The sequence below is a fragment of the Nyctereutes procyonoides genome, unplaced genomic scaffold, assembly GCF_905146905.1.
Source record: "Nyctereutes procyonoides isolate TBG_1078 unplaced genomic scaffold, NYPRO_anot_genome, whole genome shotgun sequence".
Classification (NCBI taxonomy): domain Eukaryota; kingdom Metazoa; phylum Chordata; class Mammalia; order Carnivora; family Canidae; genus Nyctereutes; species Nyctereutes procyonoides.
The window spans coordinates 15,758,319-15,777,920 of record NW_026575048.1 but is presented as its reverse complement, the minus strand read 5'-3'; the positions used below and the strand labels follow the sequence as shown (position 1 = coordinate 15,777,920).

General features: G+C 40.3%; 1 protein-coding gene across 1 annotated transcript in view; it reads left to right on the top strand.

Annotated features, from left to right (window-relative positions):
- APOB (apolipoprotein B) overlaps window positions 1-16,094 on the top strand; it is a 37,749-nt gene extending 21,655 nt beyond the window's left edge. The window contains exons 21-29 of the mRNA XM_055327418.1: window positions 795-1,005; window positions 1,574-1,749; window positions 1,873-2,060; window positions 2,536-2,681; window positions 4,369-4,742; window positions 5,265-12,461; window positions 12,855-12,969; window positions 13,071-13,254; window positions 14,220-16,094. Coding sequence (XP_055183393.1) covers window positions 795-1,005; window positions 1,574-1,749; window positions 1,873-2,060; window positions 2,536-2,681; window positions 4,369-4,742; window positions 5,265-12,461; window positions 12,855-12,969; window positions 13,071-13,254; window positions 14,220-15,863 — 10,235 coding nt within the window. The 3' untranslated portion in view covers window positions 15,864-16,094. The remainder of the gene's footprint in view (window positions 1-794; window positions 1,006-1,573; window positions 1,750-1,872; window positions 2,061-2,535; window positions 2,682-4,368; window positions 4,743-5,264; window positions 12,462-12,854; window positions 12,970-13,070; window positions 13,255-14,219) is intronic.
- The last annotated feature ends 3,508 nt before the right edge of the window (window positions 16,095-19,602 follow it).

Genomic DNA, 19,602 nt, shown 5'->3' with positions numbered 1-19,602 from the left:
CATGAACTGATCTATGTTTATAGTGAGGAAAGACTTTAGGGGTCAAGGACAGAGAAACTAGTATATAGGCTATTGCAATAATCCAAGCCAGAGACACGGGCACTTTGGATTAGGGCAGTGGCAGAAGAGATCTAAGAAGTAGTTTGATTCTGCACATATTTTCAAGATTAGGCTTCTCGGGATTTGCTGTTAAGGTAGGTATTGAATGTAAGAGAGAAAATGGAATAGGATGACTCTAAGTTTTTTGGCCTGAGCCACTGAAGAGTGGAGGTGCCATTTACCGAGATAGAAAAGGCTTGTGGAGAAGCAGGTTATAGGGGATGGGGCAACCTTAGATGTTAACTTTGGAAGATATTTTAATGTAGGGATAGAATGTCACAAAATTATTTCTTAAAGATTTTATTTACTTATTTGAGAGAGAGAGAGCACGAGCAGGGGGAGAGGCAGAGGGAGAGGAAGAAGCAGACTCACCACTGAGCAGGGAGCCCAACACAGGGCTCGATCCCAGGACCCCAGGATCATTACCTGAGCTGAAGGCAGATGCTTAACTGACTGACCCACCCAGACACCCGGTATATCACGAAATTAAATGAGAAAAACAAAACCCACAAGAAAGCAGGTACAGACTGAACAAACGTATGAGCACCCCTGAGTTAGAATTTTAAGGTAAAATCCTAAACTCTGTCCTCATATGAACACATTGAATGCTTAGGATTTCTCTGCCTTTTCCTCTCCTTCCTTCCTAAACATAGCTTCTGAAGACACGTCTTGATTCTCTTGTACCCTCTTTCCAGGTCTGAAGCAGACTGAGGCTGCTATGATGTTCAAATATAACCGGCAAAGTACAACTTTGTCTAGTGAAATCCAAATTCCAGATTTTGATGTTGACCTTGGGACAATCCTCAGAGTTAGTGATGAATCTGCTATGGAAAAAAAGTCTTACAGACTCACTTTGGACATTCAGAACAAGAAAATCACTGAGGTCACTCTCACTGGCCACGTAAGGTACGGAAGGCTCAGGGTAACCTGACCTGAACTACAAGCCCTTGTGACTCTCTCCTTTCTTCCTCTTTTAGCTTTAAGGCTGACCAAACCAGGGGCATCCCCCATCTGTAGTCCAAAGGGCAGATAGAGCCTTCAGTAATCTGACCCTCTGCACATGTCCAGTTGGACCTTCCTACCATTCACTGGACATTTACTATTCATCAGACACTGTGCTGGGTGCCCTAGAGGAATTATCTCATTCTCATAATAAACTGCAACATAGATATGAGTTTCCGTGTTTTATAGATAAGAAAATGGTACCTCATGAGGATTAAATAATTTGACCAAAGCAATAGAGCTAGTAAAGGGAACAGCAGGATTCAAACGGTTTTTGAAAATCACTTCTTTCTCCCATGCCTCCCTGGAAAGTCTTGAATTGATGCTGAAGTCGGCTTCCAAAGTTAATGAGCTCATTTTCGGAGCCATTCGTGTATCTCATTTTTATCACCACAAATGATACTTCTGTTTGAGCCTACATATCTCCTTGGAATGGACGGTCATTGATCTCAAATGATTTTCTTCTCAATAGCTACGACAAGAGGGAAGAAGGAAAAATCAAAGGTGTTATTTCCATACCCCGTCTGCAAGCAGAAGCCAGAAGTGAAATCCTCACCCAGTGGTCTCCCACAAAACTGCTAGTCCACATGGACTCATCCGCTACAGCTTATGGCTTAACGATTTCCAAAAAGCTGGGATGGCGTTATGGTATGTACTTCCTCTCCCTGTGAGTGCTTCCAAGAGCACTATGGGCTTAAGGACAGCGTTGAGAGTCATGGCTTAGGGGCTGACCTGGTGCGGTTGATGATGATTTCACATGTGCATTTTCAGATGAAGAGAAGATTGAATTTGAATGGAACACAGGCACCAATGTGGATACCAAAAAAGCAGCTTCTAATTTCCCCATGGATTTCTCTGATTATCCTAAAAGCTTGCATATGTATGCCAATAGTCTCTTGGATCACAGAGTTCCTCAAACAGACATGACTTTCCGGCACGTGGGCTCCAAATTAATGGTTGTAAGTACAAATCAGTGAGTCAATAAATACAGGGTTATAACAACTAATTACGTACTCAACCCTGAGTTAGGTAAAAGAGCATCCAAAGCTCGATAAGGTATGCTTCCTATCCCAGGGAATTCCTGGGGAGCAAACAAACATTCATGTATGCTTAGTCATCCTGTTACACAAGGCCGTGTGTGATAAATACCTAATGAATACAGCTAAGCAGAAGAGTTTACTGTGCCTATAATATCAAAGGAAGCTTCAGGACCCTGGCTAAGAGTTCGACTACATTATATATTCTTTTTATAAAATACAGGAAGAGATCCATGACTAGCAACCAAATTCATAATTTTCTATGATTTCTTTTTAACTTTCAGTGTATCATTCTGCTAGTGATTGATCTGTCAAATACAGATTATCACCTGATGTTAATTGTGCTTCAAGGCCCCTCCATACTCATTGCTCTAAAGAAGTTTCTATTACTTTGCAGGCAACAGATACATGGCTTCAGAAGGCATCTAGGAGTCTTCCTTATGCCCAGAATTTGCAAGATCACCTCAGTGGCCTAAAAGAATTGTACCTCCAGAAAATGGGATTGCCAGACTTCCATGTCCCAGAAAACATCTTCTTAAAAAGGTAAAAAAAAAAAAAAAAAAAAAAAAAAAAAAAAAAAAAAAAAAAAAATCTTGAACCATGAAAAAAGTAAATGGAAAGATTTAGTTAGCAGAATTTAGACTCTTTTTAAATTTACATTTTCAAAGGAAGTAATTGAAGCATCTTAATGAGATTGAAAACTGTCACATAAACACAATGGCATTTTTGCATTATTGGACATGGGGGTCTGAATGTGAACAGCAATGCAGTCAGAAGGAACCTAAGAAAGTAATTGGGGGATTTTGATACATTCACACAAAGAGGTTTTATGCACTGCATCCTGAATTTGGAAGCCATATAGTTTTCTCCATTATAAGTGAACTCCCCGTTTGGGATCAGGATGCAGACATAACTGGTTTGTGAGAATTTGAGAATGACTAGAGAAATTGCTAACTTCAGGCTGGCTGTGGAGCTCAAGGGCGTCAGAAAACCCCAGGAACATTGCAGGAAGGCAGCATCCTGAGAGGGTATTTCCCTTTAGCAACATGGCCTCATCCTTGTGGGGAAGTAAAGTTCCAAACCACTCAGTCCACTCCTCTAGTTACAAAGATACATGGGATGCTTTGCTTTATATCATGAAAATTAAAAAATCAAATACTGAAAAAAGTATAGTCTTTTCTAGATTGACTATTGTCTGTATTATCTTCAAGATTAAGAAAACAAGTAGTCTGTGTCTTTTTGGCCTTTCCATAGTCTATGGCTGAGCAGCAAAGTTTAATAGACCAAGTAAATGTGAAAGGACTGAAGTCCACCAATGTACTGACATGGACAAAGCCTACTGATGATAAGAGGGAAAAATGTCATCCTCATATGATCCAGGACCCTCTTCCCTCACTGCTAAGATTTATGACCAATGGTGTTCTTTGTGCTATAGGGGAGACAGATCTTAGAATTGGACAAGGCTTAATTGTGCATCCTCTCATTGAGTGTTGTGGTCCTGGATAGGCAGTAGCTTATTGGAGTTATGCAATCAACAATTTAGATGAGTAACATCTAAATCTTGCTGTTCTACTTTATGATAAGTTTTCATAGTAGTCCACTGTATGTACATAGTATTGAAAAGATTACAAAGGACTTTTAGGTAGCCAAGGCCAGCTCTGTGAGGTCAGCAGAAATGGTACTATTATCCCCACTATATAGATAACATCACTGAGACTCAGAGAGGCACACACACACATAGCATCACCACTCTGGAAGCTAAAACTATAGCCTGAGATTACTGCCTCCCACACCGGCACTCTTTTCACATACCCAGTTGTCTCATTTCAGTTTAGCAAATATGAAGTACCAAGTGTCACATGTGTGTAAGATGCTAGACTAGGTGTAGTGAGAAGATAAAAACCAGTAAGGTGTCATCCTTCCTCCCAGGAAGAGCTTGTAGACACTGACTGGCAAATGAACAAGCACGTGCTAATTATGTAAGCAAAAATGTGGCATGTTCTTTGAGGTAGATGTAAGGGACCGGTCCTTGAAGGGCTTTGAATGGATTTGAGTGTTGAATGGATGGAGGTGAAAAGCACAATTGCAAACACAGGGAGCAGTGTGAGGAAAAGCACAGGATGGGTTTGGGAATGGGGCACACGCACAATTGCTTGGAAGGTCAGATAGCAGGGAACTTTGAGTTCTTGATGTCTGACCGTGGGGACGTTGTCTTTGTTGTTCATTTTAGTGATGGCCGAGTCAAATACACATTGAACAAGAACAGTGTGAAAATTGAGATTCCTTTGCCTTTTGGTGGAAAATCCTCTAAAGAGCTGAAGATGTTAGAGACTATTCAAACACCAGACCTCAACTTCAAGTCCATAGGATTCTACCTACCATCTCGGGAATTCCAGGTCCCCACTTTTACCATTCCCAAGTTGTATCAACTCCAGGTGCCTCTCCTGGGTGTTCTAGACCTCTCTGCAAATATCTACAACAATCTATACAACTGGTCTGCCTCCTACACTGGTGGCAACACCACCAACAACCACTGGAGCCTTCAGGCTCAATACCACATGAAGGCTGACTCTGTGGTTGACTTGCTCTCCTACAGTGTGCAAGGTGAGCCATGGTTGGGTAGAGGGTACACAGGGTTAATCCATTGCAGGCTCTGGTGGGATTGTCTCCTCTGGGAAGGAAGGGACTTGGGCTTTTGTACAGATATTTTCCTTGCTATTCGGAAGCCAATTCATCCATTCATTCATTCAGCTAATAGAAATATTTATTAAACGTATAATACGTACCAAGCATTCCACTGAGGCAGTAACAGAAGAAGCAGACCACTAAAATAGCAATGAAAATCCAAGATAGGAGGTGCTATGATAGGGTCTAGTGGATAAGTATAAGGGACAAAGGAGCACTTGATAAGGGGACTCAACAAGATCTGTGGTGGTCAGGGAAGCATCTTGTTGTCAGATTTTATGCTTGTGTTATGGATGGAGGAGAGAATTACTTGACTAACCGAGATCAGTGGGGTTCTATTTGGGAGTGGGGGGTACTTTATTATTGAATGACATTCAACATAGCAATTTCTCTGGGAGTTTACTATTTAATTTAACTAATGTGTTTTCATTTCTATATCAGGATCTGGAGAAACAACCTATGACCACAGGAATACATTCACATTATCATGCGATGGGTATCTTCACCACAAATTACTGGATTCAAATATGAAATTCAGTCATGTAGAAAAAATTAGAAATAATCCAGCCTCCAAAAGTGTGCTAACATTTAACACCTCTACTGCCTGGGGACCTCAGATGTCTGCTTCATTACATTTGGACTCAAAAAAGAAACATCATTTGTATGTCAAGGAAGCCAAGATTGATGGGCAGTTTACAGTCTCTTCGTTCTATGCCAAAGGCATATATGACCTGTCTTACCAGAGGGATTCTACTACAGGCCAGTTAAGAGGAGAGTCCAACCTGAGGTTTAACTCCTCCTACCTGCAGGGCACCAACCAGATAACAGGAAGATATGAGGATGGAACTGTCTCCCTAACCTCTACCTCGGATCTGCAAGATGGCATCATTAAAAATACTGCTTTCCTGAGATATGAGAACTATGAGCTGACTCTGAAATCTGACACCAGTGGGAAGCATGAAGACTTTGCCACTTATAACAAAGTAGATATGACCTTCTCTAAGCAGAATGCATTGGTACGTTCTGAATATCAGGCTGATTACAAGTCATTAAGATTCTTCACACTGCTTTCTGGATCACTAAATTCCCATGGCCTTGAATTAAATGCTGATGTTTTGGGCACTGACAAAATTAATAGTGGTGCTCACAAAGCAACACTAAGGATTGCCCAAGATGGAATGTCTACCAGTGCAACTACCAACTTGAAGTATAACCCTCTGGTGCTGGAGAACGAGCTGAATGCAGCACTTGGCCTCTCTGGGGCATCTGTGAGATTAACAACGAACGGCCGCTTCAGGGAACACAATGCAAAATTCAGTCTAGACGGAAAAGCTGCCCTCACAGAAGTATCATTGGGAAGTGCTTATCAGGCCATGATTTTGGGCATTGACAGCAAAAATGTCTTCAACTTCAAAATCAGCCGGGAGGGCCTTAAACTTTCAAATGACATGATGGGATCCTATGCTGAGATGAAGCTTGACTACACGAACAACCTGAATATTGCAGGGTTGTCACTGGACTTCTCTTCAAAACTGGACAACATTTATAGCTCTGACAAGTTTTATAAGCAAAATTTTAATGTACAACTACAGCCCTATTCTCTCGTAACAACTTTAAACAATGACCTGCAATTCAATGCTCTGGATCTGACCAACAGTGGGAAATTACGGCTAGAACCCCTGAAGCTGAATGTGGGTGGAAACATAAAAGGAGTCTACCAAAACAATGAAATAAAACACATCTACACCATTTCTTATGCTGACTTATCAGCAAGTTATAAAACAGATACTGTAGCTAAAGTTCAGGGTACAGAGTTCAGCCATCGGCTCAACACAAATATCGCTGGGCTGGCTTCGGCCATTGACATCAGTACAAGCTACAACTCGGACTCGCTCCATTTCAGCAACATTGTTCACTCTGCAATGGCCCCTTTTACAGTGACCATCGATGCACTTACAAATAGCAATGGGAAACTGAGTTTCTGGGGAGAGCATACTGGGCAGCTGTATAGCAAATTCCTATTGAAAGCAGAACCTCTGGCCCTTACTTTCTCTCATGATTACAAAGGATCCACAAGTCACCATCTCCCATTGAAGAGCAGCATCACTACTGGTCTTGATCACAAAGTCAGTGCCCTGCTTACTCCGGCTGAGCAGACAGGCACCTGGAAGGTCAAGACCCAGCTGAATGAAAATGAATACAGCCAAGACTTCGATGCTTACAATGATAAAGACAAAGTTGGTGTGGAGCTTAGAGGACGAGCCCTGGCTGAACTCACCATGATAGACTTCTCGATTCCAGTGCCATTTTTGCTCAGTGAATACATAAACATAGTTGATGTTTTAGGGATGAGGGATGCTGTTGGCCAACCCCAAGAATTCAGTGTTGTTGCTTCTGTAAAATATGACAAGAATCAAAATGTCCACACCATTAACCTCCCATTCTTTGAAAGCCTGCCAGAATATTTTGAGGAGAAACGAATAGTAATTATAACAGCACTGGAAACCATACAGAGAGAATTGAAACTCATCAATATTGATCAATTTGTGAAGAAATACAGAACAGCCTTGGACAAACTCCCACAGCAAACCTATAGTTATCTGAATTCACTCAATTGGGAGAGACAAGTTTCAAGTGCCAAGGAGAAACTAATTGCTCTCATAGAAAATTATAGAATTACAGAAAATGATGTACAAATTGCACTGAACAATACCAAAATCAGCCTTAATGACAAACTGTCTCAAGTAAAAACATATGTGATACAATTTGATCAGTATATTAAAGATAATTATGATTTACGTGATTTTAAAATAGCAGTTGCTAAGATTATTGATCAAATCATTGAAAAACTGAAAATTCTTGATGAACATTATCATATCCATGTAAATTTAGTAAAAACAATCCATGATGTGTGTTTGTTTATTGAAAAGACTGATTTTAACAGAATTGGAAATAGCACTGCATCTTGGATTCAAAATGTGGACACTAAGTATCAAATAAAAATCCAGATACAAGAGAAATTGCAACAACTCAAGACACACATTCAGAATATAGACATCCAGCACCTTGCTGACCAATTAAAACAACAGGTGGAGGCTCTTGATGTCAGAGTTCTTTTAAATAAGTTGAGAATTACAATTCCATTTCAAAGAATAAAGGAAATTATTGAGCATGTCAGAAACTATGTTGTAAATCTTATGAAAGATTTTGAAGTAGCTGAGAAAATCAATGTGTTTGGAACCATGTCCCATAAGTTAATTAAGATGTATGGAATAGACCGACACATCCAGGTTCTAATGGATAAATTGGTACAGTTGGCCCACCAATATAAGTTGAAGGAGACTGTTCAGAAGCTAAGCAGTGTCCTACAACAAGTTAAAATAAAAGATCACTTTGAGAAATTAGTTAAGTGTATTGATGATGCTATCAAGCAGCTTAAAGCATTCTCTTTTAAGAAAATCATTGAAGGAGTAAACAGATTCCTTGACATGTTGGTAAAGAAATTAAGATCATTTGATTATCACCAGTTTGTAGATGAAGCCAATAACAAAATCCATGAGGTGACCCAGAAACTCAATGGTGAAATCCAGGCCCTGGAACTTCCACAGAAAGCTAAAGCACTGAGACTATTTATAGAAGACATCAAAGCCACGGTCTCAGTCCATCTGGAAAACCTTAAGGGCACCCAAATAACTCTATTCTTCGATTGGTTGCAGGAGCCTTTAAATTCAACATTTTTAACCTACATAAAAGAGAAATTCCAGGAGACCTTAGAGGATATACGAGAGCGAGTGTATCAAATGGACATTCAGCGGGAAGTTAAGCAGTACCTGTCCCTGGTTGGCCAGGTTTACAGCACACTTGTCACTTACATTTCTGACTGGTGGAGTCTCGCCGCTAAGAACCTTACTGACTTTGCAGAACAGTATTCTATCCAATACTGGGCTGAGAACTTGAAAGCCTTAGTAGAACAAGGGTTCACTGTTCCTGAAATCCAGACCACCTTCGGAACCATGCCTGCCTTTGAAGTCAGTCTCCGTGCTCTTCAGGAAGCTACATTTCAGACTCCAGACTTCATAGTGCCCCTGACAGATTTGAAGGTTCCATCAGTTCAGATCAACTTCAAAAGGTTGAAAGATATAGAGATTCCACCCAGGTTTACCACACCAGAATTTACCATCCTTAATACCTTCCATGTGCCCTCCTTTACAATTGACTTGGTAGAACTAAAAGCAAAGATCATTAGAACCATTGACCAGGTGCTGTCCAGTGAGCTGCAGTGGCCAGTTCCAGAAATGTACCTGAGGGACCTGGAGGGAGTGGACACCATTCTTGCTAGCATCACTCTGCCAGACTTCTGTTTGCCAGAAATCACAATTCCAGAATTCATAATCCCAAATTTTGATTTTAAAGATTATCAAGTTCCTGACCTTCAGATACCAGAATTCCAGCTTCCCCGCATGCCACACACAGTTGAAGTCCCAACTTTTGGCAAGCTGCATAGCATTTTGAAAATCCAGTCTCCCCTTTTCACGTTAGATGCAAATGCTGACATTCAGAATGTAACTACTTCAGGGAACAAGGCGGAGATCGCAGCTTCCATCACCGCCAGAGGAGAGTCCAAATTAGAAGTTCTCAGTTTTGATTTTCAAGCCAATGCACAGCTTTCAGACCCTAAGATTAGTCCACTGGTTATGAAACAATCTGTGAGGTTCTCCAGCAAGTACTTGAAAACAGAGCATGAGAGTGAAGTGCTGTTTTTTGGAAATGCCATTGAGGGAAAATCAAACACAGTGGCAGGTTTACACACAGAAAAAAATACACTGGAGCTTAGTAATGGTGTGCTCGTCAGGATAAACAGTCAGCTCACTTTGGATAGCAGCACAAAGTACTTCCACAAATTGAACATCCCCAAACTGGACTTCTCCAGCCAGGCTGAGCTACGTAATGAAATCAAGACCCTGTTGGAATCTGGACACATAACATGGACTTCTTCTGGACTAGGGTCTTGGAAATGGGCCTGCAACACATCCTCAGATGAAGGAGCACATGAATCACAAGTTAGCTTTACTATGAAAGAAGCCATGGCTTCCTTTGGATTGTCTAATAAGATCAGTAGCAAACACCTAAAATTAAGTCAAAACTTGGGTTTTGAATCTAGCTTCCCTGACTTTTCTAAATTTGAAATCCAGTCACAGGTTGAATCCCAGTATGTAGGCCACAGCGTTCTAGCCGCTAAAGGCACAGCACTGCTTAGAGAAAGGAAGGCAGAGATAACTGGCAACCATAATGCTCATTTAAATGGAAAAATTATTGGAACTTTGAAAAATTCTCTTTTCTTTACAGCACAGCCATTTGAGCTTACTGCATCCACAAACAATGAAGGGAATTTGAAAGTTAGTTTTCCATTAAAATTGATTGGGAAGGTAGACTTCTTGAACAATTATGTACTGCTTTTGAGTCCTAGCACCCAGCAAGCAGGTTGGCAAGCAAGTGCCAGGTTCAATCAGTATAAGTACCATCATAATTTCTCTGCTGGAAACAATGAGAACAGTGTTGAGGCCCACATAGGAATAAATGGAGAAGCCAACCTGGATTTCCTCAACATTCCTTTGACAATTCCTGAAATGACTCTACCTTACACAACACTCACAACTCCCCACGTGAAAGATTTCTCCTTATGGGAAAAAACAGGCTTGAAGGAATTCTTGAAGACGACAAGGCAATCATTTGATTTAAGTGTAAAGTCTCAGTATAAGAAAAACAAAGATAAGCATATCATCCCAATTCATTCTTACATGAAAGATTTCCAGGTATTGAGTACCCCAGGTGATATTTTCATTCCAGCCATGGGCAACATTACCTATGACTTTTCCTTTAAATCAGGCCTCATCACACTAAATACCAATGTTGGACTATATAACCAGTCAGATATTGTTGCTCATTTCCTAACATCTTCTTCTTCTGTCATTGATGGACTGCAGTACAAATTAGAGGGCACCTCAAGTTTGACGAGGAAAAGAGGCTTGAAGCTAGCTACAGCTTTGTCTCTGAGTAATAAATTTGTGGAAGGCAATCATGACAGTACTATTAGTTTGACCAAGAAAAACATGGAGGCATCAGTGACAACCTCTGCAAAAGTCCAAATTCCCATTTTGCGAATGAATTTCAAGCAAGAACTTAATGGGAATACCAAGTCAAAGCCTACTGTCTCTTCATCCATTGAATTAATATATGATCTCAATTCCCCCAAACTCTACTCTACTGCTACAGGGAGAGTCAACCACAAACTCAGCTTAGAGAGCCTCACCTCTTACTTTTCCATTGAGTCATCTACCAAAGGAGATGTCAAGGGTTCAGTCCTTTCACGGGAATATTCAGGATCTATTGCCAGTGAGGCCAGCACTTACTTGAATTCCAAGAGTACTCGGTCTTCAGTGAATCTGCAAGGGGCTTCCAAAGTTGATGGTATCTGGAACCTTGATGTAAAAGAAAATTTTGCTGGAGAAACCACTCTGCAACGCATCTATGCCATCTGGGAACACAATATGAAGAATTCCTTACAGCTAGAGGACTTGTTTTCATCATCTGGAGAGCATACAAGCAAAGCTACCCTGGAACTCTCCCCATGGAAAATGTCAGCCCTTGTTTGGGTCCATGCAAGTCAGCCAAATTCCTTCCTTGAAATCAATTACCTTGACCAGGAGATGTCTCTGAATGCTAACACTGAGAACCAGAAGGTCAGCTGGAAAAGTGAGGTCCAGGTTCGTTCTGAGTTCTTCCAAAACAACATACAGCTTTCCAATGACCAAGAAGAAGCACGCCTTGACGTTGGAAGTTCCTTAAAAGTGTCCCTATGGTTCCTCAAAGATATCGTCCTTCCAATTTATGACAAGAGCTTATGGGACCTCCTCAAGCTGGATGTCACCACAAGCATCGATAAGAGACAGTATCTTCATGCTGCAACTGCCCTTGTATACACCAAAAACCCCAAAGGCTATCATTTCTCTGTCCCTGTGCAAGAATTGGCTGATAAATTCATTATTCCCAGGCTGAAACTAAGTGACTTAAATTCAAGTTTTGTCATACCTACATTCCAAGTCCCATTTACAGATCTTCAGGTTCCATCCTACACAATTGATTTCAGTGAAATAAAACTCCACAAGAAGCTAAGCACTTTGCCATTTTCCCTCAATATGCCAATGCTACCCAAAGTGAAATTCCCCAAAATTGATGTGTTAACAAAATATTCTGAACCAGAAGACTCCTCAGTTCCCTTTTTTGAGATAATTGTTCCTGCATCTCAATTAACTGTGTCCCAGTTCACTCTTCTACAAAGTAGTTCAGGTGACAGTGCTGTTGAGTATCTAAATGAGGTGGCCAGCAAATTTGCAGACTTTGAGTTGCCAGCTATTACCATACCTGAGCAGACTATTGAGATTCCTTCCATTAAGTTCTCTGTGCCTGCTGGAATCTTCATTCCATCCTTTGGAGCACTGACTGCACATTTTGGAGTGGTCTCTCCTCTGTATAATGCTACTTGGAGTGCTGGTTTGAAAAACAAAGTAGAATATGTTGAAACGTTCCTGAATTCCACATGCAGTTCAACCATTCAGTTCCTGGAATATGATCTAAATGGTAAGAAATTGTCCTAACTCCTCTTCTATATGCTCTATATTTGCAATGAGAGTTGTGAATAAATAATTACATATTTTTGTAAGAATGGAAGCACAATTACTCTCCATAGCAAAATTTTAAAAAGAGAGAAAGAGAAGGATATATACCCCACCTGTAAAAATCACCCTGTAGAAAATTTACTGACATTCCAGAGGAATAGATTTAAAGAAAAAAATTTTTTTCTGTGATGATAGTAGGGCTAATAATGTCTCTATTTATTTTTGTTAAACAGGGACTGCATGTTTCAAACATGTGAAGCATGTAGTTAAGATGGAATTCTCCTGGTTTTTACAATGAAAATATTTATGTCCTGCAGTTATTAATCTAATAAAATATAACATTTCTCCTCTACAGTTGTGGGAACACACAAAATTGAAGATGGCATGTTAGTCTGTAGGACAAAGGGAACATTTGCGCACCGTGACATCAGTGCAGAATATAAAGAAGATAACAAATATCGAGGACTTCAGTATGGAACTTTTATGGAAATCTCATCTCTTTTCAAATCATTGTCATTTTTCCCATCTTGATACCCCTTTCATGATGATTCATCTGCTTTTCTGCTTTCAGGGACTGGAAAGGAGAGATTCGCCTGGACATCACCAGCCCAACATTCACTGATGCCCATCTGCACTACCAACTAAATAAGAATTACCTCTCCTACTTGGTGGCCTCGCCAGTCATAGGCACTGTGGCCTTCGACATGGAAGACAATAACCGTACCTTAAAATTGAACCTGTACTATCGCCCTCAGGTGAGTCCCATCTAATGGGTTACACATCCCAAGAGCGAATAGAGAATTTGGGCAGATCAATTCAATTTAATGCAAAGTATTCTCTTGAGCCTTTCCCAAAGTAGATGAAACCAAGCAATGAACAGGTTGAACTTTTTGTCTGAGAAACTACTCTCCAGAATAATGTACTACCATGATTTTATTGATTTTAAGTATTGCTGGACCCATAACATCCTATTTCCACTATTATTATATTTTTTACTTTATGGCAAATTTAGAATGGTGAGAGTTATGCCTCATCACCTAAATCATGAGCAAACTCTGCCATATGCTGAGTACATTTTTCAGATAGGGGCTTCTGGAGTATTCGAGGCTTCACAATTCTTCTCTGCAAAAGAAGCATTAACTGAGATATGCCAGATTTCTCTCATGTACTTTACAAGCTCTGTCAGGCCAAATCAAAGATGCCATTAGTAGAGAAGAAGAAGCAAGCAGGTTCTATTGCTAAAATCTGAGAATGAATGGCTCCTCATAGTGGTATTCTAGGTCTCTGCTCGATGGGCTCTGGACTTATTCCTTTTTGCTACTTCTCTTTTCTCTGAATTAGTCTTCTCCTGTCTCTTTCTCCACTTTCTCCTCCCCCTACCGCTCTCCCTCCTCTTCCTCCTCTTCTAATCTTCAGTCCTAACAAGGCCTTAATGTTAAGTGTTACTATGTAGATGGCATGCATAATTTTATCCTTTCTGGGGCGAATGATACGGAGAAATTAACAACAGTGAACTGGTTTAACCATAAGACAAACACATGAACTGACATATGAAAGATAAATCCCTTCAGAATATGAAAGATCCTCTGATCTTGACTTTTAACAGCTAATGAAGTTTTAGTGTAGTATATTATGTAATCAGGATAATTGAAAAACATGCTCTTTTCATCTGGTTTTTGTGTGTGTGTGTGTTTTGTTTTGTTTTGTTTGCTGGTGTTAGTCCTCTCTAGATAAAAAACTCAACATATTCAAAACTGAGTGGAGGTACCGGGAATCTGATGAGAAAAATCAGATCAAAGTCAGCTGGGAAGAAGAGGCAGTATCTAAACTACTAACCTCTCTCAAAGACAATGTGCCCAAGGCCACAGGGGCCCTTTATGACTATGCTAACAAGTACCATCAGGAGCACACAGGACTCGACCTGACGGATGCTTCTTCAAAACTGAGAAGAAGTCTGCAGAACAGCGCTGACTGGGCCTATCACAGTGTCTTGGAGAAGATTGATAAGGCAGATTTAGGGTTCCAGAGCATAGCCAAAGGTACCACTAGAACCTACCAGCAGTGGAAGGACAAGGCCCAGGATCTGTACCAAGAAATGTTATTGGCTCACAGAGACCAAGCTGATTTCCAGGGACTCCAGAAAGACATGTTTGACAGATTAATAGGAGTTACTCAAGAATACAAAGTCACAGTCAGTCATCAGATTGACTCGTTGATTGATTTCCTGAAGTTCACTAAATTCCAGCTTCCAGGAAAACCCGGGACATACACTAAAGATGAACTCTGCACTATGGTCATGAAAGAAGTAGGGCAGGTGCTGTCCCAGGTATATTCAAAAATCTATAGTGGGTTCGAAATATTGTTTTCCTATTTCCAAGACCTGATGGAGAAATCTGAATTAATCAAGGACCTAGATATTAAAATCCCTTTTGATTCAAAGAGCCATAAACTAATAGATGTAATCTTGGAGTTTGGGAGAGTGTTGAAATCTTTATCACAAAAGCCACAGGATGCATTTAATAACCTTCAGTCTATCAATACTACAGAGATGCTAAGTGATCTTCAGAGATATTTACAAAGAGCTTTCCAAAAGATAGAAGAAGAAATTCAACGCTTAAAGGAGAAGAAATTTACTTATCTCATTAATCATATTCAACACAAGATCAACATAATCTTCAACAAATATATTCCATATGTTTTTGAATTCCTGAAAAGAAACCTATACCTTAACTTTGGCAAGTTTAATGAACTTGTTCAAAACCAACTTCAGGAAGCTTCTCAACAGTTACAGCAGCTCCATCAGATCATAAAAGATCTTCGCAAAGAATATGTTGATTCAAATGTGGTCAGCTGGACATTGAGGTACTATGAACTTGAAGAAGAAATCATCAGCTTGATCAAGAACCTCGTGGATGTCCTTAAGGACTTCCACTCCAAATATACTGTCAGTACTGCTGACTTGGTTTCCCAACTCTCAAGTAAAGTTGAGCAGTTTGTGCAAAAAGATATTCAGGAATACCTTAGCATCCTTATTGATGCAGATGGAAAGGGGAAAGAGAAGATTGCAGAGCTTTCTACCAGCACTCAGGAAATAATTAAAAGCTGGGCCAATGCAACGAAGGAAATCATTTCTGACTACCACCAGCAGTTCAGATATAAACTACAGGATTTTTTAGACCAACTCTCTGATTACTATGAAAAATTCATTACTGAGTCCAAAAGATTGATTGACCTGTCCATTCAAAATTACCACATGTTTCTGAGATATATCACTGAATTACTGAAAGAGCTACAATCGGCCACAGTCAATAACATGATCCCCTACATAAAAGTTTCTCCAGGAGAATTTACTATCACCTTATAATTCTTACAGCAATTTCATTTATTCTTCTGTTCCAATTAAACTTTCATACAGTAGGGGAAAATTCAAACTGTATGTATTGATAAAACCATACACTGAGCCAGCCTTATGGCAAGCAGCTAACTATAGGCAGAAGCATGTATGAACTGGATCTGCAGTAAAGCTGGCATAAGATCTCTAACGGTCTCTCAACTCTGGGAAATAACATTTTTTTTTTTTGCAAGTTAAAGAAAATCAGGATCTGAGTTCTCTTACTAAACTTGGGGAGGGAGAACAAATAAATGAATTCTTTATTGTGTATCATAGCTCTCAGTTTGGTTCATTCATATTGAAAGGTAGCAAAATGAAGGTATTGATTCAACTTTCTGGCATTTCAACACTTTTAGAAGAATACACACTGAGTTTAGGATAATAGAATAAAAGAAGAAAGGAGGAAATTGAGGGAAATATTTTGCCACCTAAGAAAATGAAAGGTAACTGATATTGTATTCAAGTGAAAAGGAAGAACTATTTGCAAAGGCTTTCACATAATTTGATCCCAAAGAACAACTCATTTGTCTTCATGTGCCACATAGTCTTCCTCGCCCACCAGTCTGCCCTCTCTAAGCAAGGCTCTCTACTGGGCTCTGAGATAAACCAACAGACTCTTTATTTCACTCAGCCTACCAGGAATGAAGAAGAGATGGCTAGGAAGTCCTGGCCTCAAGGGCTTCATGATAATAGGGACCTCAGATGTCTCCTTGCAGCTTAGCCAGGATCCATTCAAGGCACATCAAGGCACAATAAAGGTTAAAGAGGGAGCATGGGGACATATATTCTAGCATTTCTGAGGCCAAGCATGCATTTATGTTCTTGGGCTTCCTTATTGCTCCAAATTTAATATCTAACAAGCCCAAGTATAATCAAAACCCAAGGGTTTCCCCTGCCACTCACCTCAAGCTGTATTTTTAAACATTGGCAACTTCCAGTCAGAGTATCTGAGGTGACCTCTAGTAAGGGAAGGCTGCAAAGAACATGTGCAGCACAGACATCACTAATATCTTGGGGAAAGTGAGCTCTACTTTTTCTTTCAATGGCATTGAATAACAAACAAACAAACAAACAAAAGGTGTAACCTCTGGGGAATAGGAAATTAGAGATTACCACGCCCTCCAAGTCCTATATGAAGTCTGTTTGGAAATGACTCTTCTTATCCAAAAATGCCTTCAACCTCCACCATTATTTCCTAAAACCTCACATTCCCTTGGTGAAGCCACTGTTAAAAACAAAAACAACCCCCCCCCAAAAAAAAAAAAAACACAAGCATTACCTGGAAAAGAAAAACACATTAGCTTATTGAATCCTTAGCAGGATTCTTTGGAACTGAGGAACCAGCAATAGTCATAGGGAAGTGGATTACATGGCAGTGTACGGATCTCTTTCTGAAAGAAAGTCTCTTGGATAATGATTCAATAGATGGATAGATGGACAGTTGGATGGATAGATGAATGGACAGATAGTTGAGTGAATGAGCGAGTAGGTAAATGAATGGTCAGTTCCAAATGTGATAGAAGGAGGAAAATTAGGCCCAGTTCCCAGGGCATCACATGTGTGGTTCTAGGCATAGCACTAGAAGAGTTTCTCTGATGAGCTCTGAGTAGCAAGACTGTACTAAGTGTTCAAGTGGAAAGGAAGCCTGGAGTGATGGCTTAATTTGGAGGGGAAGGAGGAGTCCAAGGTTTCTGGTGTTCATGAAATGATACCTGTATCTGGGGCATGAAAGGAAGAATAAAAAGACCTAAATCTGAAATGATCATGTAATCACACAGTGCCCACCTGTCCAGTTCCCTCGCTGGTATCGCTTTATGAGGCACTTCTGGATGGTTTAGAATACCTTCATTATGCTCAATAAAGTTGGAAAAAGGGATACTTGGGAGGGCTTCAACATTGCTTGATTTCTTCTTTGGTCTTCTACCACAAATCAGGATACTTCCCTGGGTTCGATTACCAGCTACATTCCTTACTCGCTTGTAGCTTTGGACTACTTATTTCCCCTCAGTGAGCCTGTTTTCTTAACTATGAAGTGAGGCTAATATCTATACTGTCTGCCTTTGAAGGGATGTTCATAAAAAATCAGTTGAAATAATAGATCTGAAAAAGCTTTGCAACCTTTAATGTTGTATAGAAAAAAAGTGCCATGGGGGCAGCCCAGATGGCTCAGCGGTTTAGCGCCGCCTTCAGCCCAGGGCCTGATTCTGGAGACCTGGGATCGAGTCCCACGTCAGGCTCCCTGCATGGAGCCTGCTTCTCCCTCTGCCTGTGTCTCTGCCTCTCTCTCTCTCTCTCTCTCTGTCTCTCATGAATAAATAAATAAAATCTTTAAAAAAAAAGAAAAGAAAAAAGTGCCATGATTTTTAGGAGACAATTTAAAAGAGTTTATGGCAAGGAAGGGGAATGGAAGCAGGGAAACCTATCTAGTTCAATGAACATTCATTAAATACTTCTATATGCTAAGCACAAAGGCTCTATAGAGGAGACGAAGATCAAGAAGATGCAGTTCATAGATACTTGTCCACTTTGTCTATCAGAGGTGGAATGCGTTGTCTCGTGATGGGTATAAACAGTACTATGAATGTTTATAACAGGAAAGAATGAGAATCAAGAAGTTTTCATGGAGAACATTTGAATGAATCTTGAAGACACATTGACAAGTGATAAAGGAGGAAGGGCACTCTAGATGAAGAAAAACATACGGAAAGGAAGATGGGTGGGTGGGTATGAGAGACACTCGATCATCTAGTGGCCAGAGACAGGAAAAGTAAGGGGAGACACGATTGGAAACCCTGATTTGACAGAATTGCAGAAATCTCAAAGGTCAGAGTGAAAGGTGCACTCTGGAGTGCTGGAGAAGGGCATCCAATGAAAGTTTTGAAGCAGGAAGGGTGATAGAAGTTGTGGTTTAAGAAAACTGATATGGCAACTCATGTAGGATAAATTGTAATGGGATGAATATGGATACAAAGCTGTGCCAGCTTCCAAATAAAAGATGCTAAGTGCCATAACCAAGTCGTAGTGATTGGGGATGGTGAGGAGGGATTAGAGATATAAGAAGCATCATGAAGGCATATTTGACAGAACAAAGGGGATGATTGTTTAGAAAAGAAGGGATGCATGTAAACGCCATTAGAAAGGGAGCTGCTTTGGTAAATCACTAGAACCAAGAACTGGAGAGGGTACAAGAGACACCAGAAGAACAAGAAAGAAGAATGAGCAAAGCTGACTTGAGAGTTAAAAAAATTTTGAACCTGTACAATGGGAAGAGTTATGGGGCATCCATAGAAACAGGAGGAATGTGTTGGGGGCAGATTATTAATGTAAGGCATGGACTCATAGACTATCACAGCTGGAAAAGGACTATAGTAACTTTCAAGTAGCAGTGATGTGTCCAAGCAGAAATTACTAGCAGGCTATTAAGTGGGAGATGTGGGCTAGAGAGACAATATTCAAAGGAATAGGGACAGAGGAGAATTTTACCTAAATATTGCATTATTTTTTTTACCTTATAAATATCTTTAGAAACTTAACAAGAACACGAGGATTTTTTTTCTTCTACAGTTAATTAGATATTATCTTGAGATCGAGCCAATATACACATCTTTTAAAAACATACTGTGAGGGGATCCCTGGATGGCTCAGTGGTTTGGCGCCTGCCTTTGGCCCAGGGCGCAATCCTGGGGTCCCGGGATCAAGTCCCGCATCGGGC